We start from the raw sequence: 26,635 nt of genomic DNA, 5'->3' as shown, positions 1-26,635 counted from the left end.
CTGCGTTATGTAACAATCTGCACTACATTTCATTTCTAATTTAAAGGAGGACTCAAGGCATCATTGTCAGTTTGCCTACAGTTACCGGAGAGCTTTTATCTTCTGGAAAAAAAAAATCCAACAGGCCACCTAGGATGTTGGATTAATGCATTTTTAAAAAGCAAGTTTTTTTGTATCCTATTTCAAGAGTGTCGTTAACAGGAGAAATTCAGCTCACTCTCAGGTGATAACGACTGTCATAAAGGAAGAAGAAAATAAACTTTCCCCTGCTGCCTACCCTTTTAAGTTAATTGAAAAGCTTGAAAAAAATGCAGGTGTGCAGATATTGATTTGCCTGTTTTGCTTGTATCCAGTGTCTTTGATTTTCAGCTTCAGCCTGCTGAACAGGACCGTATTAATACCTTTGATTCCAAACCATGGCCTGGATTAAACTCTGATCTACCTCCCAAATGCAGACTTATAGACCCAGTACTTTGTTACTGCAATTCTAATTGTCAGTAGAAACTGAATTCTGGCAAACATAAAGCTGTCACCAAAGTTTTAATTTCATCAATTGTTTTTATATGATTCTTAAATCATGTGGTCCACAATCTAAACACAGAGGATGCAATTTTTTTATTATACAATTGAATTTGGGTTACCTGGTGGAAATTGTATTGGAGACCTTTTTCTTTTTCGGTGGAATAGACTTACAGACAGTTTACTCCACCAAAACAAAAGCCTACCAACATTTTTCAGCAGTGACTCACATTGACACATTGACGAGAGATATTTGAAGTTTTACAGCTTGATATTGTGTTATGTCTAGCTTTCATGTTTGTTTACTTCATCTAATACTAAATGAGGCAAAGCCCATACAGTGAGGGAAAAAAGTATTTGATCCCCTGCTGATTTTGTACGTTTGCCCACTGACAAAGAAATGATCAGTCTATAATTTTAATGGTAGGTGTATTTTAACAGTGAGAGACAGAATAACAGCAAAACAATCCAGAAAAACGCATTTCAAAAAAGTTATAAATTGATTTGCATGTTAATGAGGGAAATAAGTATTTGACCCCTTTGACTTAGTACTTGGTGGCAAAACCCTTGTTGGCAATCACAGAAGTCAGATGTTTCTTGTAGTTGGCCACCAGGTTTGCACACATCTCAGGAGGGATTTTGTCCCACTCCTCTTTGCAGATCCTCTCCAAGTCATTAAGGTTTCAAGGCTGATGTTTGGCAACTCGAACCTTCAGCTCCCTCCACAGATTTTCTATGGGATTAAGGTCTGGAGACTGGCTAGGCCACTCCAGGACCTTAATGTGCTTCTTCTTGAGCCAATCCTTTGTTGCTTTGGCTGTGTGTTTTGGGTCATTGTCATGCTGGAATACCCATCCACGACCCATTTCCAATGCCCTGGCTGAGGGAAGGAGGTTCTCACCCAAGATTTGACGGTACATGGCCCCATCCATCGTCCCTTTGATGTGGTGCAGTTGTCCTGTCCCCTTAGCAGAAAAACACCCCCAAAGCATAATGTTTCCACCTCCATGTTTGACGGTGCGGATGGTGTTCTTGGGGTCATTCCTCCTCCTCCAAACACGGCACGTTGAGTTGATGCCAAAGAGCTCGATTTTGGTCTCATCTAACCACAACACTTTCACCCAGTTCTCCTCTGAATCATTCAGATGTTCATTGGCAAACTTCAGACGGGCCTGTACATGTGCTTTCTTGAGCAGGGGGACCTTGCAGGCGCTGCAGGATTTCAGTCCTTCACGGCATAGTGTGTTACCAATTGTTTTCTTGGTGACTATGGTCCCAGCTGCCTTGAGATCATTAACAAGATCCTCCCATGTAGTTCTGGGCTGATTCCTCACCGTTCTCATGATCATTGAAACTCCACGAGGTGAGATCTTGCATGGAGCCCCAGACCGAGGGAGACTGACAGTTATTTTGTGTTTCTTCCATTTGCGAATAATCGCACCAACTGTTGTCACCTTCTCACCAAGCTGCTTGGCGATGGTCTTGTAGCCCATTCCAGCCTTGTGTAGGTCTACAATCTTGTCCCTGACATCCTTGGACAGCTCTTTGGTCTTGGCCATGTTGGAGAGTTTGGAATCTGATTGATTGATTGCTTCTGTGGACAGGTGTCTTTTATACAGGTAATGAGCTGAGATTAGGAGCACTCCCTTTAAGAGAGTGCTCCTAATCTCAGCTCGTTACCTGTATAAAAGACACCTGGGAGCCAGAAATCTTGCTGATTGATAGGGGATCAAATACTTATTTCCCTCATTATCATGCAAATCAATTTATAACTTTTTTTTAAATGCGTTTTTCTGGATTTTTTTGTTGTTATTCTGTCTCTCACTGTTAAAATACACCTACCATTAAAATTATAGACAAAATCAGCAGGGGATCAAATACTTTTTTCTTTCACTGTATATAAGCAGAAAGTCTAGCTTTTATGTGTGCTTAATGTAAATTTATCGATGAATACTAAAATGTTAACATTCTGCACCTTCCAGCAGCCATTTCAAAAAGATTTGTATTAATAGTTTATTTATCAGCATGTCAGATCACCTCCCAGTCCACCCCTCCCCACCTCTACAATAGCCCCCGAGACACTGCGCTGAGTACCTTTGCTGATAGGATACTAGCAAAGAAATAGCTGTAGATCTTCCCTTTGTTGCAGCTGTTAAAGAGGAGAAGGGATGATGTTCGGCTGCAAATCCTTTCATGTCTTTGAGATATCGCTCTTTACAATGTGGGGCACTCGCACACTCGCAATTATTTATACAATGCGACGGTGCAGTTTCTGGTCATTGTGATTTAAAAGATGTAGGGCAGCCGACGGAATTAATGTCACTCTCCCAAACATTCTAGTAGCTTTGGAGTTCATTGTTAATACTGTGCTGTCACTTCCAGTGCGAAGGATTCTCAGGGGCATGCGCTGAGCATGTGTGAAGAGGATTAATTAGCAGTCCCACACCTCAACTTTTTTTGTAAGGGCTTTAGTTTGTGTTTTTTTCTTGTATTGGCTGAGGACACATGAGTGTCTGCATAAAGGATGGTTTGTCATTGTTCAGTCACACTCCTAAATAAGTACCTGTCAGCCACATGGATTGTTTTTCTGTGTAATTTTTTTTCCTTTTGCTGAACTTTTATTACCATGTCAAGGGGCTGTTACAAGCCTTTTTAATATGTGTGGTGAAGAGTTACAGGCTATAAAAGGAACTATTTAATTTTTTTTTTGTACTAATGTCTTACTTACCTTAAAAAAATTAACTTTACACCAGTCTTAATGGCCTTTTAATAAACCTTACATTGCTTAAATAATTTCAGTAATTTAACAACACACATAATAATAAAATACCGCTGTTTCAAATGTATTTAACAGGGAGTTGTTCCAGCTTTGGCTTTAATGGATGCTGCTGAGATTGAAGAGACACTGTGCCTGTGCTGTGAGAGAAGTTGGTGTCTCTAATGTCTCACAGATTTTCTGATCCTTTTCATGTCAGAGGTGTGAACTTCCATCTACCCATCCACTGTCAATAACCACTTCATCCAGCACAGGGTAATGGTGAGCTGGTGTTTAACCTGGCAGGCACAGGGTGCAAGGCAGGGTGTACCCCAGAGAGGACGCCAGTACAGTAGAGAGACACACTCTCACGTGACTTCAGGGAAATCAACCTAAGCAGCATGTCTTTGGGATGTGGAAAGAAATCAAACCATTTGGAGAAAACCCACACAGACATGGGCAGAACATGTAAACTACACATAGGTCAACACCTAGGGCCAAATTGAACCTGGGTCCCAGGAGCTGTGAGGCAGCAGCACTAACTGTTGCGTCACCATGCCACCCTTCTTTTGAACAAAGAAACGTCAACACAACAACATAAAAAAGTTTAAAAATGAAAGGCGATTATTCAGCTTACAGTACTTGTTAGCTTTCTAGCAGTTTATCAGATTCTAGTATCTCATCCTGCTGTGTCTTGAAGGAACCCAGAGGGTCAGCTTCAATTACACGCCTGGGTAGGTACATCCCTGAAGGGACGTGTGGGATTGAGGTCAGGACTTTGAGTAGGCTGTGAGATGTTTTCAGCACAAGTCTGCTGGCACTGGCCCTGTTACATTCACAGTTTTGTGATGGTGTGTTGTCGCGTTGCAAGATGTGCGGGCCCTTACCATTGAATGCCATCCACACGTGCACAACATTGTCTAAACATTTACCAGCTGGCAGTGGTGCCCTTCAAACAACCTTTGTCCAAAACTTGAGAAACAGGCCAACTCCAGAAATCGTAACACTTTCACCTACATTATGACCAGCTGATACCACAGCACTGTGGATGGAAGTGAGCTTTGGCTTCCTGCCTCACCCAGACACTCCTCTCAGATGTGAACACAGACACTGTACTCCACAGGAAGCATCCTCACTTTGCTATACTCCTCTTTCAATGACCTACGAACCACTATCCACGTATGTGTATTAACTTGGATCAACTTGTGGGCATGAGGCCATTCAGTTGTTATGCAGATGTTTCCCTGCATACCTTGGTCATATTTGCAGTCAAGGTTGTTGATGTCTTGACTAATGGCTTTCAGGCATTACGGAAGGAGAGAAAAATGCTCACGATATATTAGTAGCATTATGTTTATTATTTCATGTTTTCAAGTGTGATTATTGACGGACATAGGTACTGTTAAAAACATGCCTGTATTCAGTTTCCCCTCTGTCTTACAGTAATTCGGCAAGCCAGTTGTATCAACAGTATTTTGAGGACTTGTACCACCACAATGGTCATTCAGCCTTATCCATTTAAATTTGTCGCTTAAAGCACAGCGTATGAATGAAACTCAACTGTAAACATGGCCATACAGTGACTTTTCAAGGTGTACTGGTTTAGAATTGAAAGACGTGCAGTGGGCGACTCAGTGCCCAGAATAGTGCTTTTCAGATAGGATTTTTCAGTTTCTTACATGTTCCATTCATAACTTTGATTTAATGTTTAACATTATAAGTAGGGCGAAAGGGAAATTACAGTGTGTAATTTTGTATTTCTACTGCAGGAAAATATTGCTACCAGCCTGTTCTGGTGCTCTTTGAATTTATGGGATTAAGAAGTGATTAGCCTGCCATAGATAACTGGAATAGTTTATTTATATTCTTCATGATTTGTTTTTAACAATAAAATATATTTTTATTATATAAAAATTTATAGGATTGTATATGTAACAGCTTGCCTGTAGAACAGTCTGCCACGGGTTACAATGTTCAAACCGTTTTACCTTATTGATTTATTTACCGTAATGTTGAGTCCCTGCTTTAAAGTTTAAATGCAGCTGTTATTATTATTCTTTTTTATTATAGTTATTTCTATTATTACTGGCAGCAGTGGTAGAAGCAGTGACCGTTTTATTATTATTATTATTTCATGATTTCATCTCATGATTGTTTTTTTGTGTTTTTTTCACAAAAATCAATTAAATAGACTCTGGATGGTGGACTGAAGTTTTCCTGACATGGTGTTGAGCTGCATAATCTGAGTCACAGGGGAGTCTTGGAGAAGAAATGCCATTGATTTTGCCTGACAGTCCGATTTTCAAAACTGTGCACAGGAAAGCCTGGGTCTCTCTAAAATGTCTCTCTTAACAATTAGGTCTGTAGGATTAGGCCACGAGGGTAGGGGGATTTTACAGGGAGCAGGGAAAGATCAATTGTGGTCTAATGTAAGTTTGCCTTCTGCAGACTGGTGCTTAGTTTCTGGTGCTGAAAGCGATAATTCATGCGGCATTAAGAAATGGCAGTATATTTTTAATTAGATCCCGAGTGAGCATGTGACCTTTGTAAGTGTGACTCTCGGCACTGTATTACGGTGGTTCTGTTGTGATCCTGGCACTCGCACCTGGTGTGTCATCATCACACCTCATCCTTCTGAAGATGGAGAAAGACCGAGAGACAGAGAGAGAAAGACACACACAGAGAGACAGAGAGAGGGAATGGCAGTTGTCTGCTCTTCCAGATCTCACACATTGTCTAACAGAAGCATGAGGCGTGAGGAAACTGCAGGATATGTCTGCATCAGTTGGTTTTGGTGCCCCATCTTTTCCAGTGTGCGCCACGTTTGCAGACGTAGCGGTGTCTTCAAGGCTCTGTGCAGTAGCGCAGCTTTCTAATTTCTTTATGATAAATTGTACCTCGGGACAATAGTTTACCTCTAAACCACATTGCAGAACGGTACGCTCATGTAACTTGACACTTTTTTGTAAGTTTAAATTGCAGTTTTGGAATATGAGTTGCATAATTACTATGACTACTAACACTGCTACTACTACTTCTACTGATAATATTAGTAATAAAAACTAAAATGGTGAAATCTACAGCTCTTCAGTAATTAAAGCACAAATCCTCATGTAGGATGAGAAGAAGACTCCAGCTATTGGTCAGGTAGTGCTGAGAATTCCTCTGTTTTTCAGTTGAATTATTCTCACAATTATATCTGAGTTGATCCCTGCCTAATACCATATACGTCTGTATTATGCAGTCCATGTGTCTTTGTTTTATATCCTGCATTTAACCTGAGAGCCTTTTTTCTGTTGGAAAGCAGCAAGGGAACTGAAATCATTTCTCATGAAGAGCTCCTTGAAAGTGCACTTCTACAACCCCCCAAAAAAAGAAATAAATAACTACTGCTGGAAATGCAGCAGAAGAAGCTAATCTACAGTTGATTCACAGCTGCTGCAGTTTGTGTGGATTTATTCCCAGGACCCTGACCAATGGGACAGAATACTTTAACAAGGTGATGCCTTTGTAATAACATAAAGAGATTCCTTCTTGCTCTGAACTGGCTCTGCTGGACTGGGCTGATTGCCTCTGGGACATTATTGTACCAGGTGATGCCAGAGAGGACTCTGTCTCGGACTGTGAAAGTTGCTACTTGATGGTTAGCGAGATGCTAAGACACAGTGCCCGTCCAGGAAACGGCGGCTTAGCTTCAATTATTCATCTTTAGTGAATTATTTGTGTCAGACAGGTTAAATAGTGCCATTATGAGAGTTAACGAATGTAGCAATCTAATTTATTTTCCTCAGGGACTAATTTTCTGTGCCTCTGAAATGTGCTTCTGGCAAGAAGTTCAGGCTTGAGTGCTGAAACCAAACTATTTCATTTTTAATTAAATTATTATTATTTCTTTTTACATGCTGACTTCCTAACTGACAAATCTTGTGTGTCTTCCTGACAGTATACAAACAGCATGCTGTGTAGATGCTTCAAGCTTCATAGTGCATGTACTTAACCTGGAGCTGAGGGGAAATTTGTACGTGAATAGAGAATTTCTTGGATGGCTTTGCTTTCCTGGTTGTTTGCTTTGCCAGTCTCTTCACTGTCTGAAAAGCTTTTCTGGAGGTTCAAAGGCACTAGATGACTGACTTTGCTTTGAAAAAGCCATTTCTAGTTTTTCTGAAATGGCAGTTATGATCATTTATTTATTTTATTTTGAACCCCACCTTTCTGCAGTAGTTTTAAAATGTGGGGAAAAATAACTTTAGACTGAGATAGAATTTGAAACAACTCAGATTGTTATTGTCATTGGTAGGTCTACATCCTTTAAAGCAATTGTTAGAGCAGTAGAAGCAATCGTACAAGTTTGCATTAACCAGCTCAGGATTTTTCCCAGAAGTAAAAATGTCTGACATTTCCTAGCAAAGCTATCAAGCTACAACTGGTTAGAAAAGTAGATTATGAAAATAAAAATGAATTTGAAATGCCTTACAATGAGATGAGCACAAGTGTGTGGTGTTGTTTTTTGTTTGGATGGTTCTTTGTTTTCATTTTACTCCTACCTATATTTTGTGATACATTGATTTCTAATTGTTGACAAATCCAGACCTTTGAATACAATATTAAAGCACGATTACAGTGTGTTCGTGAGATCAATACTGAGGTTATGTACTGGGTGGTATTTTGCAAGGTTGCTCTTTACAGAAGTGAAGTAGCATTTTTAAACCATCGGAAATGTCATGGTTCTCACTTCCTGACACTTTCTAAATGGTGCTGAATGGTAGTTTAATTATATTTTAGTTCATATAGTACATATAAGTATCCTTAATGGCATGAGAAGTCAAATACTTCAGTGTTTTCACAGAACAGCTTCCTATTGCAAAGGTTTTAACTGAGATTAAAACACTTGTGTTTTGTAATGTGTTTTACATGTGTTTGGACAGTTTCACTGACCATTAAAATAATCAGAGGTTTCTATGACAGTGCACTCCATAATCTATGCCCAGTCCCTCTGCTGATCTCATGCAGTAACAGTAACAGTAAAAGCATTCATTTTTGACAGTCACCTCATGATGTAGAAAAATGATTCTCAGACAAAATAATACAATAAGCAGACCCAGAGGAATAACAAACCTGATTGTAAATAATGACCTGTGATTACAGCACCATCTTTTAAAAAGGAAACAAGAACTCCCTTAGCATTAAGAGTATCAAATAGATTGGCCCAGCAGTAAAACAGGACCCTGAATTTGCCCTGCAGTCTGTGTTGGGAATTTAAACAGCCCAGCTTGGAGCAAACTCTGCTGCTAACCCACGCTCAGATATGCAAACCAACAGTAATTAGAGATTTTCTAAAACAAGATGGGTTTCTGTGATCGCACATTACACAAACAAAATCTGGTTAAACCCTTTGTAGTGGCAATTATGGAGGCGCCACGAATAAAAAAATCTCACTTCTGTTAGGGATAATTAGTATAGAGCTTAAATAGATAACCACTTGCTGCATTCTCTGATCCCTTAGGAATGAGGATAATTATGTGGCCACCTGTATTAAAAGTTTGCGCTTACAGTTTATTTTTATTCAAGTAAAGACATTTTAGGCAATTAAAGTGGTTGTAAACTAATAGATAACAATTAGCTAATCCTATTGAATTAATGTGTGATTACCCAGTGCTGTGTGTTGGGCTTCATTTTGGAATAAAATACAAATACAGATGACATATGTTGTGTATTCGATTATATGAGCATATTTGTTAATTGCATTTATTTTCTTAAATGTTTCAAGTGATTGACATGTTGTGATTTTCCTTAAAACCAAATGTCTTATGTTTCAGTGCAGAAACAAAGTATTTCATTTTGTTTTATTCTAATATTATCCAGGTGGAGGCAAACAGTACTTCAACATTTGTTTACACAAATATGCAAATTATTATCTTAATTGTGGAACTTTGTGCATTTGCAGTCATCTCTGTCTTTGATTCCAGCATTTGTTTGCATACATCTATTCAATTTTGTTGTAATTATGATTTAGATTGCGATTGTGTGACAAGTATTCACAGGAATAAAAAGCATTTCAGTCTGAAGTTATTTTCAAGCCAACAATTTATATATCTTTGCCTCTCTGCATAGAATATTGCTTGGGTTAAGACTGACACTTATGTTGTGCCTTTATAATTCAGGGATGAATGAGCTTAGCATGTACAAATAAAATGAAAATCAACAAACCGTGTTCTAAAACTGGGTGCTGTTAAGAAACGAGTGAATATCTTAATCCATTCAAGGGCAACTTCCAGTTAAGGAACAGCTTTTAACTGTCATGCCTGGTGCATGGAATTGTGATTTTAGGCTGTGGGGGATTCATCAAAGACACAGCTACATTAGAGGGAGACTGAAATTTCAACAGCAAAGAGTGGATAAAATAAACAGTCTTTTGGCCTCCTACAGCTGGAGATTGGCTTCAAGCCCATCAAGCTTTTCATTGCACCTATCAAACAATTAGAGAGAGTGGATTTTTACCATGTGGTAAAGGGTGACTCAGGCCAGTAAAGGTCCTCTTGTGAACGTTATTGCTCTTTACACAGACAGAATGCATTTTCTCTCCATGTCTAACTCCCATTACACAAGCTTTAGTTTTCTACCTAGTCTTTAGCCTGATTTTAAGACGTTATTTGGATTTGATTAGACCTATCTAACAGTTTGTCCTACTACATGTTTGAAGAGTCCCATATAAGCAGTTTGCTGATAGATGGGTTGTAAAACATTGGTTGTGGGCTCAAGAGTAAAATGCATATATTTGATATTGTGCATGAAGGCAGAAATAGGTGGCTATGTTCTAGCAGGAGCACTAGCAAGGCAGTAACTGGAATAGCTAAGATTTTCGGAAAGGCTTGCAAGAATAATTGTCAGAGTGTGTTATAAATGGTTCATCAGGCCACTTTTAAGCGAGGCTGAGAAATTTCTAAATGGTAAAACATGAATCTTCATTCTCGTTTACCACTCAAATCAATACTCCTCTTTGAGAGACTCGAACAAAAAGCAAAAAAAAACTAACATTAAACCACAGTGACACGTAATTTTCTTTTGTTATTAATAGTGCACCCTCACTTCACAGAAACACTCAAGAAATCTGCTCCACATTAAAGCTTTCATGTATGAAGCTCTCGTGTATTAGTTAAGAAATGTCTTTGCTGTGCATTTTTTTCATGTGCTTTTATTTTGAAACATTTTCTGTTTATGAAGAGCACATGTCTCCAGCTGCACAGTAGTGAGTGCAGAAGTGAAGTCTTAAGTTACGTTTGATCATCCTTGTAACTGCGTGCCACATAGAGCGCATTAAAATTAATCTCCGTTAGAAGTGACACTTTTCTGTACACTTACGGAAAGGCTTTCAGAATGAATTTTGGATGTACATTCTGTTCTGTGCACTTAAAGTATTTTGGCCATGTGGATGGAAAAGAATCTTGTCCTTACCTAGTGCCTTCTGGAGCCACGGAGAAAGTGCTGAAACGTGACCTCTGTTCTATAGCTAAGGAATATAAAGGAATATGTAATGCAAGAATCACAGAGATGTTCTGACCTGCTGCAGAGATTCTGTGGGAGGCAGCCCAGCCCCTCATGCTAACCCAGATGATTTTAGTAATGTGACCTTATGTTGGCATAGGAGCTGCCTATTATTCATCAGGAAACATAAAAACATCATTAAGATCTGAGGAATCAATGGGACCAGCACAATTAAAATGCAGGTGGTCAAGGGTTGTGTGTCTAATTATCTGTAGTTCAGAGGGTGACTGCTATAGTTCACTTGTTCTTAGGGTGACCAGATTTGTCAAGCCCAATTGAATGGCACTAAGCCCTCCAATGCAGTACATTGCGGGACGCCCAAAAAAGAGGTTGGGGTGCATGAGAATCACATTCGCTGCCACAGTTTCTCTGTTAAATGTCACAGAATGCCTGCTAACACTGGAATGTAAGAATGTGATCAACCCTGCCATTTCAATTTCATATGGATGCTTTTGCTCAAAACACTGAAATGGTAAATGGAACTATCACACTGGGATTAATTGTCAGAAGAAATAGTTATCTTACATAGGCAGGTCATGTATCACCACGCTAGCTAGTTAATTACTAGCACATCCCTGTTGCCGTACTGTTCGACCAATCAAGTTTCTGTGAGTCCATGACCATTTGTCCCGCTTAAAATCTGGGTCTGTCCCATGAGATGCAAGAAATCTAGTCACTCTACATGTACTGAAGGCAGTCACATTCAGCTGTTGCTGGCTTCTGGCGTACCCCTATTAAAAACAATAACAAAGATTCTTTTAAAGATGATTGATTATATAGTAAGATATTTATTGTACTACAGGTCACTGCATAAATTAAAAGACAATTGGAGACAATGAGAACACCTAAATATAAAAATAATAAGGAAGGAGCATATTCAATGTAGAAAACTAAAATGGATTTGTTACAACTTTGATCTACAAAGTCTTGTGTTGGGCATACACAAGAGTCTGTAGATACTACTTTAAAGTTAAAGGAAATCTGATAATTTGTGACTTTTAAAAATCAACCCTAAACCTTACAGGTAACCAGGCCAAAGATGAAAGAACAGATTTTGTGAGTTAAAATTATATAGTCTTGTCGCATCTGACAATACATGTAGAATGTAACTGTACGTTATAAACAGGACCTCAACCAGGGGTAGGTAATTCCAATCTTCAAGGGTCCAATTCCAGAAAGTTTTATGGATATCTTTCAATTAGCAACTGATTAAAGACCCAGAAGAAACGGGTGATTTGACTTCTTATCCTAAGAATCACTGCAATCAAAAAGTGATAAATAAGACTGACTGATGAAAACCAGAAACACCTTCGGCCCTCAAGGACTTGCACCTTCAAGGCTTTTCTAAATGAATCGGGGCAATTGAGAAAGAAAGCTGTACACAGAGATCCGTTGATGCTTAGTGAACAGGCTACAGTTGATTAAATCCCAACCCACTGTCTGCCTTGAAAAGCACTCTCCTTGCTGTGCCCAGCTTCTTGGTTTCTCAATAGCCTGTAATTTATTTCAATAGGGGCACTGCTGATGTTTCTTTAGTTAAAGATGTTGTCAGTTTAAATCTGTTAAGGGGCGCAGGAGTGGGAGGGCGAGAATGAAGTGATAATGATCACTGCTTTTACTCGTACTTTTCTTGGCAGATGAGTCATCTGGATGTGACTAGGCGTCTTCAGAGCAGTGTGGGTGTGTGCTTGTGATTCCATGCAACCCCCCACTCCAAAGAATCAAAATCAAAAAACACCACAAATACAGGTGCTAGTAAGCCGGTGTCTTAAAGTGATGAAATACATGTTTAGCTTTTATTCTGAGCTTGATTCGCATAGCTGGCACAAGATAACCACCGCACACCCCTTCCAGAGGATGGGCTTGTTAAAATGAAACATAATGAGGTGCTCCCAGCTCACTGCGTTGTTCTGCAATCTTCTAAAGCACTGATATTTTCTTAACGCCTCTTTTACGATATCATGCATGAACACGGCACCATTTTAATCTGATCTTGATAAGTAATCCCGATCATTTAGAGCCTGCTTAGTGTAATGCACTTTGAATGTCATCATATTTTAGGAATGAGAAAATACTTTGTTCATATAATCAGCCTTTTAAATGGACTCGGGGTGTTTATTTTAAAAGCTACATTTATTTACGTATTTATTTTTCCTCACCACTCAACTGTGACAACGACATGTATGCAAAGAAAGAGACATTCTACCCTTCTGTGTTTGGACATGTTATTGGTCTCATTTGCAGGCACTTACTGCCAACCCTGATTTGAAATTGTCATGTTTATTGCATGAGATATGGCAAATTAATGGAATGGGGAGGCATACTAATGACACGGAAAAGACTAAACGTTCAAATTGAAATGACAACTGTTGTTTTTCTGCTGCGTTTACTAATCCTGAGACCTGTGCTCTTCTTTTTCAGGTGGCATTTATTAAGAGGGGGGTCATTGAGTCTTGCATGACAGAGCTTTGCTTTCTTGCAAAGAATTTGAAGCCACCGTATAGTATAGCAAGATGTGCAAATGCAATTCAAAATCTTTCTCTTAAAACCACGCTCTGTGGAAGTCAGTGTGATTATAAAATCCCATTTTGACTGCAATAATGGGTCTAAATTCCGAGCCTCAATAACCTACTAAATACTCTCAGCCTTTCAGCTCATCTGTGTTTCTGAGCACAAAGAAACAACCTTCAGAAACCAATTTTATTCTCTTAAAAAAATCTCAATCATTTCTTGAAACTGAATACCATAATAATCCTGTTACTGTTTTTTTCTTTTCCTGCTAGCAACCATTATGTCTAAATTTAGTATGAATGACCTTCTAACTTCTCAGAATTTCGTTATTCAGATGATACTGTTTGCAGTCCTATTAATTCTGCTCGAATTTGATTTATTTATTTGTTGTGGAGATGCTTGTAAATTGAATTGTAAGGAGTGTATGGGAATGACAAGGGTAGGTATACTTGCTGGCCTTAATCAAAAAGCAAAACTAGATTTAAATACAGCTGTCTTATTCTGTATTCATTTGCAACCATTATGTCAATAATAATAAAAACAATAGCATGAGCAAGACCCAATGTATCATTTCCAAATGAATCTGTATATGCCGGGTTGGATTGTTATCCAGAAATAATAGATATTGCATGGCTTTTAGCACCTGCAAGTAAGATGATGAACATGCATCATCCTATACATTATTAATCCACTCCCAACTTTGAATGGGGATACATTAGAAACTATTATTTTAGAACTGCTAAGATTTGTCTTGGTTCTAAATGAATGTGGATTTTATCAAGCATTTGTAAAAGAGCCTGGAGTTATAAATGCAAAAAGAAAAACAACAGGCTTATGATATGAGAGGCATAAAATGTTAGAATAAACCTATTACAGAAATTACAAAGCACTTTGCTGGTGGAAGGCATTTACTGCTTTCCTGCCAGTTGCACAGATACAGGGAGCATAGTTTATCAAGAGGATTGATGCCCAGATATTTAGAAAGCAAGATTTAGAAAAAATCTTAATCTTGTTTGATTCAACTTAAAATACATCAGAAAATGAACCAAATGCTAATGTGTGCAAAGAATAGGATGCCAATTACAATGTAGCTGAAACCATTTGCGGTTTTACTGAAGCTGGGGGCTGGTGTCAACACAAGGTTCTGGATGTCCCGTGCTTTTTGTCTCATTTTCAGTGAATCGGCATTGACAGATTCATGCACTGTATGTGCTTTTCTGGTTTTGATATGACCCCCTACGACTTCTAAAAGCTGAGATGGATCACTTTGTGGTACGATAGGAGCCTTAATTTCCGTTGCTATGGCTCAACATCATTTAACTTGTTCTAGTTCCCCTTTCACTAGTACTATTGTTGATAATATACCACTTCATACGTGTTCATTATACGTGTATTCTTTACATTTTTTATTTTTTATTTTTCGTAGAGGTCTATTGCATAGAGAGTCATTCTGAAGTGTTTACTATGTTAAGGTTTTTAAAAAAGTGGGGGTAATAATTAGAAAGTCTTTGAAGGTGATTTCAGTTTCCATTAGAAGTGAACACATTTAATTTAAACAAAAAAAAACAACAAACACTGTCCTGTTGGGTCTCGCAACACTTCAGTATACAGAAGTGGAAGAGGTCCAAACTCCCAGCTGCCCTCGAACTCTCCCGCTCTCTACTGTCCACATTCTCCTCCTCACTCACCACAGCCAAGAAGTCTTACTTCCAATTAGTCTTTGAATTCTCTGTCAACAGCCCCCGCAAACTCTATTCCACCTTCTCCCCCCTCTTTGCCCCCCTCCCCCTCACCCTCCCTCATCTCTCACTGCAGATGATTTCGCTCCTTCTTCCCCTCCAAGATCACAGACATCCGCAAGCTCTTCAACAGTCCCCCCTCCTCTCCCATCACACCCAAGCCTCCCACTGACCAAGCCTCCTTTTCTTCATTCTCACCTCTCTCGGACTCTGAGCTTTCCTCTCTCCTCCTAGGTCACAAACCTACAACGTGTGCCCTGGACCCTCTCCCCACTCGCCTCCTCCAAGCGACAGCTCCTGATCTACTCCCCTTCATCTCCTCCCTCCTCAACTCCTTACTCCTCTCTGGCTGTCTCCCCTCTGCATTTAAACAAGAAACCTACCCTCGACCCCACCTCTCCTCAGAACTACCGCCTTGTCTCCTTACTCCCCTTCCTCTCAAAGACCCTCGAGCGTGCTGTCCACTGTCAGCTCTCTGCATTTCTTTCCCATCACTCACTCCTGGATCCTCTGCAATCCGGCTTCCGCACAGCTCACTCCACTGAGACGGCAGTCCTGGCAGTCACTGACTCCCTCAGCTGTGTTCGGGCACCTCCCTCTCCTCAGTCCTCATCCTCTTTGATCTCTCTGCAGCATTTGACACAGTCGATCACTCCATCGACTGCTCTCACCTGGTTCTCCTCCTACCTCAATGACCGGACCTATCAAGTGACATGGCAAGGTTCCTCATCCACCCCCCAACCTCTCCTTACCGGCGTACCCCAAGGCTCCGTCCTGGGCCCCCTCCTCCTCTCTACACTCGCTCCCTATGCCCCTTCAACGCATCCCATGGTTTCTCCTACCACTTAAATTCAGATGATGCTCAGATCTTCCTGTCTTTTCCCTCTTCTGACCCTCTCATCCCCTCTCTCCCCCTGGCACCTAAATGGTGGAACGACCTTCCCACTGAAGTCAAAACAGCAGAGTCCTTGACCTCCTTCGGCGTTTACTCAAAACATATCTTTTCAGACAGTACTTGTAATTTAGTAATTTACTCTGCTGTAAGATTGCACTTTACAACATTTTATCATACCGCTTGGCTAGTGTTACTAGCACTCGTATAGTTATTTTTGATTTCCCCAATGCTCCCTTTCCCTTGGCCCTCGACTGTGACCTAACATCATGTCTGCTCTCAGCTCTTACAATCCAGGATGTAAGACCTCATATTGTATACACTTGTGTAAATTGAATTTGTAAAATGTATTATGCTTTGAATTGCACTGTTATGTAAATTGGAATTTGAAATGTTTTGTGCCTTGAACTGCACTATATTTTTTGCACTTTGTACTTTGTATTGCACTTATATTTTGTAAGTCGCCCTGGATAAAGGTGTCTGATAATAAATAAATAATAATAATAATACAAGTTCAGGACCTTGGAGAGCAGCAGTTGACTGAGAGTCTTCTGTAGACTTCTTGTTCCAGTTCATCACGTTATTTTATTACCAAACATGTAACACATAGATTGGAGAGACATAATTATTCTCTTTCGTTTTCTACCACTAGAAGGCCTGTAAACATTATCTGCCCAACAATACAACTTACAGATTAACCTGTACGAGAAGTGCCCTTTCTTACTCACTACCTTGTGCCTGCACACAGATGGGTAGATAAATAATCCACTGTCTTGATGTGCAATAGTATGACAGTCTCCTGGTCATCTTGAATATGCACAGAGATCAGCTGGAGCTTGTTAGCGTAGGCAGTATTCTTAACAGGAATGTACACCACATTCACCAATGCTCTGTTGGGAAACACAAAAGACAACCTCTATATGACCTTGACCCTGCATGCATATTGTCTTGAGTTGTCGTGAGGACGCCTTAATACTGCCTGTGTAAAATTGAAATGCATATATCGTTATTAATTTGATATATGCACATTACAGTTATGCATGCAAAGTCTCCATGGAAAAACCTCCGAAACAATTGAAAGGTCAAATGCTAGCAGTTCCAATGATGAAATGAGAGCCATTTGCCTTTTTTTTCTCACTCTCTAACAAAAGTTGGAAGTAGGATAGAACATTAAAATTGCAGTGAAGCTTCTGGAGGTATAGTAAACCATAATACAAAAACTTTGGAAACCATGAAAAAAATAAAGTACATGTGTGGTATGAAAATAGTAAATACATAGGAAAACAGCTGTATAACAGTGCAAATTCACAATGGTAAACTTTCATAAGGGACGTGAGTCTAATCTTTTTACTTTTAAATGACAGAATTGGGGATGTGTTCAGAGGCATAAATACATTATTTTAAATTGCCTAAAAAGGTTGTGATGTTTGTTTTGAGGTGTCTTGAGTATTTGTTTCGTCAGAGGAGGATATGGGAGCTTGAAAACAGATGTTTTTTTCAGTCATTTAGGAGTTATTTTTGAATACTTCCTATTAAACCTGTTAATCAGTACATTTTGAGAATGAAGAGCTTTCCTTGCTTGGTTTTCTCAGAATGAGATGGGCTGTTGGAATTCTCCTGTGTAGCTATGTAATGAGGCTGCATCTGTTCAGTTGTGCTTTGAGGATGTTTTCTCTCTCTCTCTCCTCAAACCTATAATGACTCTTAACATTGCTTTCTTTGCCTTATCTTAGTAAGGAGACCCAGTAAAATTACATGTTGTCTGTAAACAGGAGTTCATAGATCATGACATGAAAGGAGAAAAAAAAAAAAGGGATGAAATACTTTATTAGTCCTAGGCTTCAACTCTTGTCTGCATCATTCCATAGATTTTTTACACTATGATGATGGAGCTAGAGTATAAATTAACTTCAGGCGATTTTATTGTTCCCGCTAAGCTTCTTAACTCTAAAATATTCATATTTCGGGTGCAAGAAAAGAATCCATGACGGCAGCAGCTATGAGAGAGTGGGGAATGGAAATGAGAAGCTTTAAAAGATGCACCGTGTTTGACTGCAGATGGCAGACTCTCTTACCGGACCACTTAGGTTTTACCCTTTCAGTTATAAAACAAAGCTTTGCCTTGATTTCATTGTCAGGTTTCTAGTTGGTGTGGAACAAGGTGATGAGCAGTGAGCATGTGCAGACTTACACACAATTGTAGCATGGCAGCCCATCTGAACACTGTGGGTCTCAATTATAGCCTATGTATCGCTTATTTTGTTTCTGACAAGATGTCTTCAGGCTTAAAATGAGTAATCATTGTTATGTGTGCTGTGCTTGATGTCAGCAACATGGTATAACAAACATAAATGCTAATGAATTACTCAATAATACTTTCAGTTTAAGCAAATCTTTTCATTAGATGATAAATGATAATTAGTGTCTCAGATTATTAAATTATATTTCTGCAGCTCTATGGCCTATGGGGATACCCTGGTGTTGCCACTATTTGGGAATAGGGAATTGCCCTATACAAAATGGTTCCTTATTACATGTTAAAGTAATTGACAATACACTTGATGTTCTAGACTAAACAATTGTTTGTTTTTGGTAGTCCTCCTAAGTGTATTGTGTCGTCAGAGTGCTTTACCATATACGTCTATATAAAAAGGTGTGTGATATGCTTATTGGTGAAACCAATTCAGTTTTTTTACTAGGATCTACAGCTTTTCTTTCTAATCTAAGGATGAGCATGAGATACCATTTGAATAGGCAGGAAGTCTGTCTGACGTAAGCCCGTAAGATGCTTGTTTTGGTCCACCTGTCTGTGTCTGACACATTTGTTTAATTCAAGATTTCTAAAGTTTTTCTCTATAACTCTCTTCCTTGAAATGACTAAATTTAACTAGGATACATCTTCACATTTTCGTTTCTATCACCTTTATTATTATAATGAAAATGTTTTAGTTTTTTACCTCACTTTCGCCTCATCCGTATGGTAATTGTTGTTGTTTTGATTATTATTATTATCATATTGAAAGACCACTTTTATAATTTCACAGTGTCAAAGACCTTGATAAATCATGGCCTTGATGGATTGTGTTGAAAAGCACAATACCATTCTCTTGCCTTTTGTGTCTTATTTAATGAGAATCTTTTGAGGGTTTCAGACAAGTCACAATATTGCCAGAAAATTAGGAGGCTCTTTCATCTCTGAATGGGTGGGACTTTAGAGTTGATGGGTAGCACGAAATGTACTAAAAAGACCAAAAGCTCAAAGACTGGAACACCTTTAAGCGAAGACATTGAACTTATTTTCTAGCATTTCGACAACTCTTTTGAGTGAGATGTAATTTTGTATTGTGGTTCCTTTTTCTTTTCACGTATTATCAGCTAAATTGGCCTGCACTGCATCATCTCTACATCTCAGAGATGATAAATGTGCCTTTAAAAAAAAAAAATAGAAAGTGGGGAAAAAAAAAAAGATGTAATGCTCTGAATGTGTCCATTGCTCCACTACAGGAAAATAATCAAAACGTGATACACATTCACTGTAGCCAGGCTATAAATACAGATGCATAGCTGATATACTAATTAATTTTGAGCAAGTGGGAGGATATGGAGTAGGTATAGATATAGCAGAATTGGACTATAAGAACATCAGTAACTTGCAGAAATCTGGCATGGGTCAACCATGACAGCATATTTCACATCCCTGACCCACACTGCTTCAGTTTAAGGTTGAGGCTTTTAAGAAATCATTGTACTTCTGATGACTCTCCCTGGAAAAATCTTGCTTAAAAGAGTGTCTTTCATGTAATCCAAACACAGCTGGTAAGTGATTTGTGTCTGGATATCACCAGCAGCACCTCTGTAGACAAATCACAAGGGTGTGATGTTCTGACACACTGCATGTACGATTCCAATGTGTTTCTAATGGTTGAGTCAACCCACATTACATGCAATACCTCGGATAATAGTTTTGGTAATGATAATTGGTCAATTATCCTTTGCTGTGTAGGTTTGATGCTGTAACAATTTATCAAAAAAGAAAGTGAAGCTATAAACATTTTCACTCACTATAAAGAAAAAAAACGCAATCCTACATTGTTAACATGTCTCTCAATAATTTGTACTTGTCTTTTTTAACACTACCTGGTGTTAACAAAAAAAGAAGTGGGTCAGAGGCCTTTGTGGCAGGAAAAGCAACTGTGCTCTCCTGAATATGGAGTTCTTCTAATAGTGGTTTTCACTACCAAGGGAAGGTATTTTACAAATGACATTCATTCGAATGCTCTGAGGTGCAGCTCTTTCAAGCACTCAGTCAGCAAATGGAATAACCTTCTTAGCTATAGCTTAGGAGCCGAACTGTAATTCACCCCTTTGGAGATGAAAACGCACGTGCCCAAGGTGGCATTCTGCTCTTGTAAATGAAGTCGTTTGTGTCCTTTCCCCTTTAGGATAACTCTGGTCCAGACGGGCACACGGTCTTGATACAGGAGAGAAGGCTTCACGTGGGGGTGCACAACGGCTGGGGCTTTGTTGTGAAGCCGCAGGTGGTTGTGGTGGAGCCGGAGCCAGAGGGAATCAAGGGCCGGAGTGGCAGCTTCAGCAGGAGACCGGGCTCTCTCACCAGACTCAGGTGAGTGCTCAAAAAACGAAAGCACGACAAACTGCTCTTGTAACTTAATCCTTTGTGCATACCGCCACCGCCCTCATGCACTAGCCCAAGTGAAAGAAAAGCACAGAGGATGGAAGGCACCACAAGCCCTCCTTTATGTGTGCAACAGCCCCTAACTGAAGATTGGACTGTTTCAAATATGAGCCACCGGGACTGTTTGTGAGTTATCCCGATGGTCTCTTACAAAATAGAGGTTTCTTCAGTAGCAAATGAAAAAAAAACGACAAGCTGCTGAGATTGTGATAAAACAAATTACTTATAATGTTTTCTGTGGTGCCCACATAACCAATACAGCTTGGAATTGTAATCTGAAAATGGATGGACAGAATTTCTTTTATCCTTTTCATGCAAAATATCCCACTGGTATTAACATTTTTTAAGATTGTTATGAATAGCTGTGCGTAGGTTGTAATTATGCAGTTACCGGGAAGCAAACTGGCAGCGATCCTGCCACGTTATGTTTAAACACTTGTCAGTTTGTCTCTCCTGGGGTATTCAAAAACTGACTAGAAACTTATTTGCCTGACCTTCTTTCACTTGCTTCAGCTTTTCAATATGCTTCAGCAAGACGTGTACACTAACAGTTGACTGGGGAATAAGCAGGAAACACTAACTGTAAGACGTTAGTATGCATCCATGTGTACATGTTCTGTTTTAAAAGGTAGCCCAATCAAAGGGAGCTCTCTCTTTCGTGAAAGGGACTTGTTGAGGAGAAGTGCTTTCCGTGCCTGATTGTGACGAGTACGCAGTGATTATCAATAAAAATAAAGATGTTTCAAACGCTTGCTTGAACAGCAAAATGGTCACATCCATCAGCCTGTTAATGATGTTGAGGAGTATTTTAACACTGTGCATTTTTCATATCTGTGTTCCCTTCTCTCTCTCTCTCTCTTTCCCCCTCCCTTTCTGTCCCCTAGCTCATCTGGCCGTCACACTCTGGTCCTGAGGAGTCGTCTGCAGTTGAGGGATATGGTGAATCACCCGGCTTTTGGCATTGTCTTCCATCTGGAGTATGTGTTCTCCGCCCCTGTGGGGGGGGGGGGCGGCAAGGTAAGAGAGAGCAGTTGTCAGTATCGCCTGGCAATTAAAGCAGACGGCCAACGTCCAGAAAAAAAAGAAGACCAGCTGACTGAGTTCTCTGCTCAGGAGAATGAGTCACTCCCTGTGTGTCCCTGAGCAAATCGTTTCATATCCCAGCACTTCAGTCTTTCACCATCTGTAGCCCTAGATAGATTCAGGATCCCAGTGGACATTAAGGTGCCATCGTCAGCCAGCCAGCCAGCCAACCTTGCCATATAATACAAACAGAAATAATATATGAATAACTCGATTCAGCCAGTTGTGGATCAAAGATGCAATCTCCAAGGGGTTGTTCAGTAAGGATTCTCTCCAAGTCTTTTTTTCATACTGTAGTGCACATAGAGAAGCTCATACAATAACACACAGCATCCCTCCTCTTTAAAGGCTTCTACATTAGTAGTACTCAGCAGTGGTTGGACACTTCTGTCTGCTCTCTGCTGTATGAAAAACTAAAAAGAACGAAAAGTAACTGGAAAACAAACAGTGGATCTGTCCCAATATTACAAACACCCTCGTTGGGTGATTAAGTTAATGTGTTTGGATGTGAAACAAGCAGACAAAATATCTGAACTTATCTTACACAAGTGTTTGTTCCCCACAAATGTACGTGAGTGGGAGTAATGGGAGACGTGCATTTGTTTTTTTCCTTTCTGCGAGCTGCAAAGAGCCTTTGCTAATTGTGGCGGTTATGCCAGATAAAAGTTCAGAAATCAAAGTTGAGCTCTAGGATAGTTCATTCCTTCAAATGAAATGTAAATGTTCCTTGGGTACTATCTGTTTTGGGGGAAAAAAGTATGATGAGCTGATTTAACATCATTCCTCCTTAGGTGAATTGAAGAAAAAGAATATCTTAAAACTATGGCACATGAATCTTTTATGGTGGTGGTGTGATTTTTTTTTTCTTGAGGGGGGAAAAATATCTTCATTTTCTACCATGTTGACCGGGGAGTGCCGAGTGAAGGACAGCAGCTGTCAGAGAGTGAAATGCACTGGGCTGAATCTGTGCCTAATCAAGGTGGATGGAAATGTTTCGTTGTGAGTGTGGTTGTGTGGTCTACCCTTATAGATGCTGAAATATTAATTTGTTTTTATTTTCACATCCTGCCTGGCTGGCATTTATAATGTTGGGAGTTTTAACATTTTTGAGACACCGCTGTGTAAAATGAGCCTTAAGTTTTAGTACATACATATTCCATGAATAAAACAGAGATCCATATCTAGCCTTCAAATGACCTTATGAGTGCTAGTTACGAATGCTTCAGAATTACTAGGCATGTAAAGGCATGTGAAATGTATTAGGCATACCTTGAGTGACATGAAAGAAATGAAGAGAGCCCAGTGTGCTTACTGGCAAGTTTTGACCCTGTCAGCAGTGGCATAAACTGTATTAGCCTGTGTCCTCTTTGAGCAAAATGTGACGTGAGAACAAAAGTTGTTTGTGACACTGTAGGTGAGATAATATCTTTCCAACAGAGCCTAGCTCACAGTTTTGGCCCCCTGATGTGGATTATTTTGACAGATTGCTTTAAATGGAGATGATCAGCACAGGCTCCTGGAAAAGGCTTTCATCCTGGGAAATTTGAGTATCAAATAGAAAGAATATCAGCATTATATTGTAACTACTTCCCAATATATAAATCATACGAAAGCTTGACAAAACAAAAGTAAAGACAAGACCCATCTGAAAATGAGGCATAGATTGTAGAAAAATTGTCAAACCTGGTCTTTATCTAAAGATCTTGTCCAAGTGGAAGAAATTGACCATCTAATGTAACTATGACTTGAAGACAGCTGTCTATTCTTTCCAGGATTAGAAGATTTTGTCTATGGATGTGTTTAATAAGGGCTTCTCAAGTGACTGATCCTCAGTTTCCAATAGCTCTTCTCAGCCTCTTTCCAAACCTTCCTCTGGCTTTGGTCAAATATGACAACCTGAGACCAGCAGATGGAGCTGTTGAATGTAAAAAGCTTTTGCAAAAGGCTGGATTCCGAATATTTATAGAAATAAAAAGAAAAAGTAGTAGTTTATCTGTGTTATTTGAATACCATTATTTCCTGCTTTCAAGCTGTTTTTTAAAGCCACTGTTGGTCTCTAGCTTTTGTGAACTTTCATTTATAGGGTGAAGGAAGAGCTAAAAGCTTTATCTCGCTGATCTGGTAATTATAACAGATTTGTCTGTGGCTCTTCGCTTTGTAGCATTTAAAGTCTATTCTGCAGAATTAAAAATGGAGACTTGGAAAGATGCATTTAAAAGTAGAAAAGATCAAAATTGAATGCAACAAAGAGCTTGCTGGGATTGTTCATACACTATCTTCGCACATTTATAATCTAATTAATGTGACTACAGAAATAAAGATTAGTTTTATACGTGACTGCAGTGAGTATTAACCTCCCCTGCAGGAAGCAACTCGTCACTGAAAACAAGTCACTTTCTTGGATGGTGGTGAGTGAAGGAGTCAGAGTGAGAGAACTCTTCTCTCAGCCATGAGACACTGAGGCACTCCAGTCAGTTTAAAACTTCCTCCCCCTCCCCTACTGGTCTGTAGGCTATAGCATTTGAAGCAACTGCATAAAAATAATATAATAAAAAGAAAATGACAAAGAATTCCCATGAGCTGATATATATTGATGCCTAGACCCAAGTGCTCTTAATTTCCACACAATGTTGTAGCAGTTTTTTTTTTTTTTAATTGCCTTAAAGGTATTCGATTTGTATCTCTTAACCTTAAGATTGAGTTGAATTAACTTCATAACATGCACACCTGCAGCGAGCTGGCAGCTCACAGGGGAGAACCGGACTGGAGTATGCTTGACCCTCTGTTTTTCGCATGTTGCAAGAGGATTTCTCATCAGGAGGGCTAACCTTGTTTGGAAAGTCCTGCTCTCAATCTGCATGTGCTCCGGGCTTCACTGTCTCAGCAGCGATGGGAGTTCATTCTCCCAGGGGTAGAAAATTGAGGACTGTGGATAATGTGCTTTAACACCATAAGAAAATGCTTCTTTCCTTTTATTTTTGTATTTATTTAATTTTTTTTTGCTTTACTGGGCAGACACCCATGCTGTGGACTCCACGAACAATGTGGTGTTCTTACCGATTCCAACTTCCATTAAGCTTGTATTATTTAAAGCTAAGGCAGTCTTGTACGTATCAGAAAAAAACAGGTTTGTGAATGATGTGTATGCCAATGTTTCTTTGATTCCTGCCAGGAAAGATACTGTGTGATAAATCTTGAAGATTATACAGTTGCAATGAAAATTACTTCTTACCATGCATTTTGAATTAGTGAAGATTACTCCTAGTCTCTGGGCTTGACCCAATTACTTTCCTCAATAAGGAATAATAAACTAATGTAACCTGAAAAATTGTGAAAAAAAATCTTCTGTCCTGTTTTGCATTCTAACAGAACGCCTGCATATCTACCATCTTTTGTGAAATAGTTCTTAGAAAAACATTGATTACAAATCAGAAAACAAATTGTCTTTCAAGATGCTACATTGATTGCTTTTTTTTTTTTCCTTCTAAAGACAGCTCTAGTTCCTTGCCAAGGCAAATCCGAAGAGAGGTTGGGATTTGGCATTTTTCAATATTTGTCGACTGCTTCTACTTGCCGTCCCAAGCCATAGTGACAGGAAGTCTCTCAGCAAATGGATTTGTGAGGTGTTCCAGCTGGTTTAGCACCGTTTTTTGAACGCCAAAAATAAAATAAAAAATAATGATCATGATAACCTAACTTTGTTCGGTATTTGTTGTGCTCTTTCCAATAAACGAAGAGGTGATCAAATAGGTATTTAGGTGCAACTCAGGCTGCGTGTAAGCTCAAATCATCCTGTCCTGAACCAGCAAAATCATCATGTTTTATGGTTCAGCAGCCTGTTGAGATAATGGAAAAAAGTCTGTGGGGCAAGATCACTTTTCTACTTGTCAGTGTGTCTCTCCACAAAACTTGTGGATTGATGGATTTATTTCTACAGTCAATGCTTAGCTATCTGTGATATTATATATATTTTAGTTACCTAGGCTTTAAATACTAATAAATTATTGTAACATCAGGAAGTGATTTTTAACTGTCAGCCTTACTATTAACATGGTCTCTTACTTATAGTAGTCCAGAAGAAAGCATGATGCTGTAAATTGTATAGCAAAGCAAAATCAGGTACAGCACCCACGGTGAAGAATTGTAAAGCAATGTGCTTGAATAATGAACTTGCAGCAGAACTAGGAATTTAGCTAAAGGTGCTTGTGACTTGATGTTTCATAGTGCACAGTGGGAATAAGTGTTATACTGGGGGGGGGGGTGACAGTTTGTTTACGTTGGCAAAGCAGAGTGATGGATCATTGGATTGGAGCTGTAGTGTGAATAGGGAAGTTAGAAATGTTGAATTTCTGAGGACTAGGTAGGACTAGGAAGAATGTACCTGTGTAGATTATATTCCTGTGGAGGGACATTCAACGACTACTGACTGAAAAGAGCTTTGGTCTGAAATAATCTGGTGTATTCTGTTGACCAGCTTTAAGGATGGAAAGGTTAAAATCATGTGTGGAGTTTCGTATGCAGTTTCGCCTTGCACACATCTGACCCAATGCAGTATTTAACCTGACTAATCACTGATGACTGTATGTTGGATTACATGGCAGTGTAAAAAAATGTAGAGATTAATAGGTAACCTTTTAGATCTACCAGTCTCTCAGTAAACAAAAGCCTGGATTTGCCCTTTACAAAGCTCAGGTGACCCAAAAGCTGTGTCTCCCAGGTTAGCCCTGACCTTTCCCAGAGCTGCGTCACCTGCTCTTGAGTTAACATGACTGCCAGGGCTGAAAGGTTACCTTTGTTGGGTCCTCAGACAGGTGGCTCAAGCTTGCTTTTCTTCTTCCTTCCCGTTCTTTCTTCCTTCTTTTTATTTTTTTGTTGTTTTCGTTTTGCTTATTAAAACT

At 39.4% G+C, this 26,635-nt stretch overlaps 1 protein-coding gene across 1 annotated transcript in view; it reads left to right on the top strand.

Moving 5' to 3' along the window:
- The window catches only part of LOC136714126 (nephrocystin-4), a 73,629-nt gene extending 51,092 nt beyond the window's left edge, over window positions 1-22,537 (top strand). The window contains exons 8-10 of the mRNA XM_066691438.1: window positions 20,401-20,582; window positions 21,539-21,671; window positions 22,529-22,537. Of these exons, the coding sequence (XP_066547535.1) occupies window positions 20,401-20,582; window positions 21,539-21,671; window positions 22,529-22,537 (324 nt within the window). The remainder of the gene's footprint in view (window positions 1-20,400; window positions 20,583-21,538; window positions 21,672-22,528) is intronic.
- Window positions 22,538-26,635: the final 4,098 nt, after the last annotated feature.

Source organism: Amia ocellicauda, chromosome 18 (assembly GCF_036373705.1).
Source record: "Amia ocellicauda isolate fAmiCal2 chromosome 18, fAmiCal2.hap1, whole genome shotgun sequence".
NCBI lineage: Eukaryota > Metazoa > Chordata > Actinopteri > Amiiformes > Amiidae > Amia > Amia ocellicauda.
The sequence above is the reverse complement of the archived record's forward strand: the minus strand, read 5'-3'. Positions and strand labels throughout refer to the sequence as shown.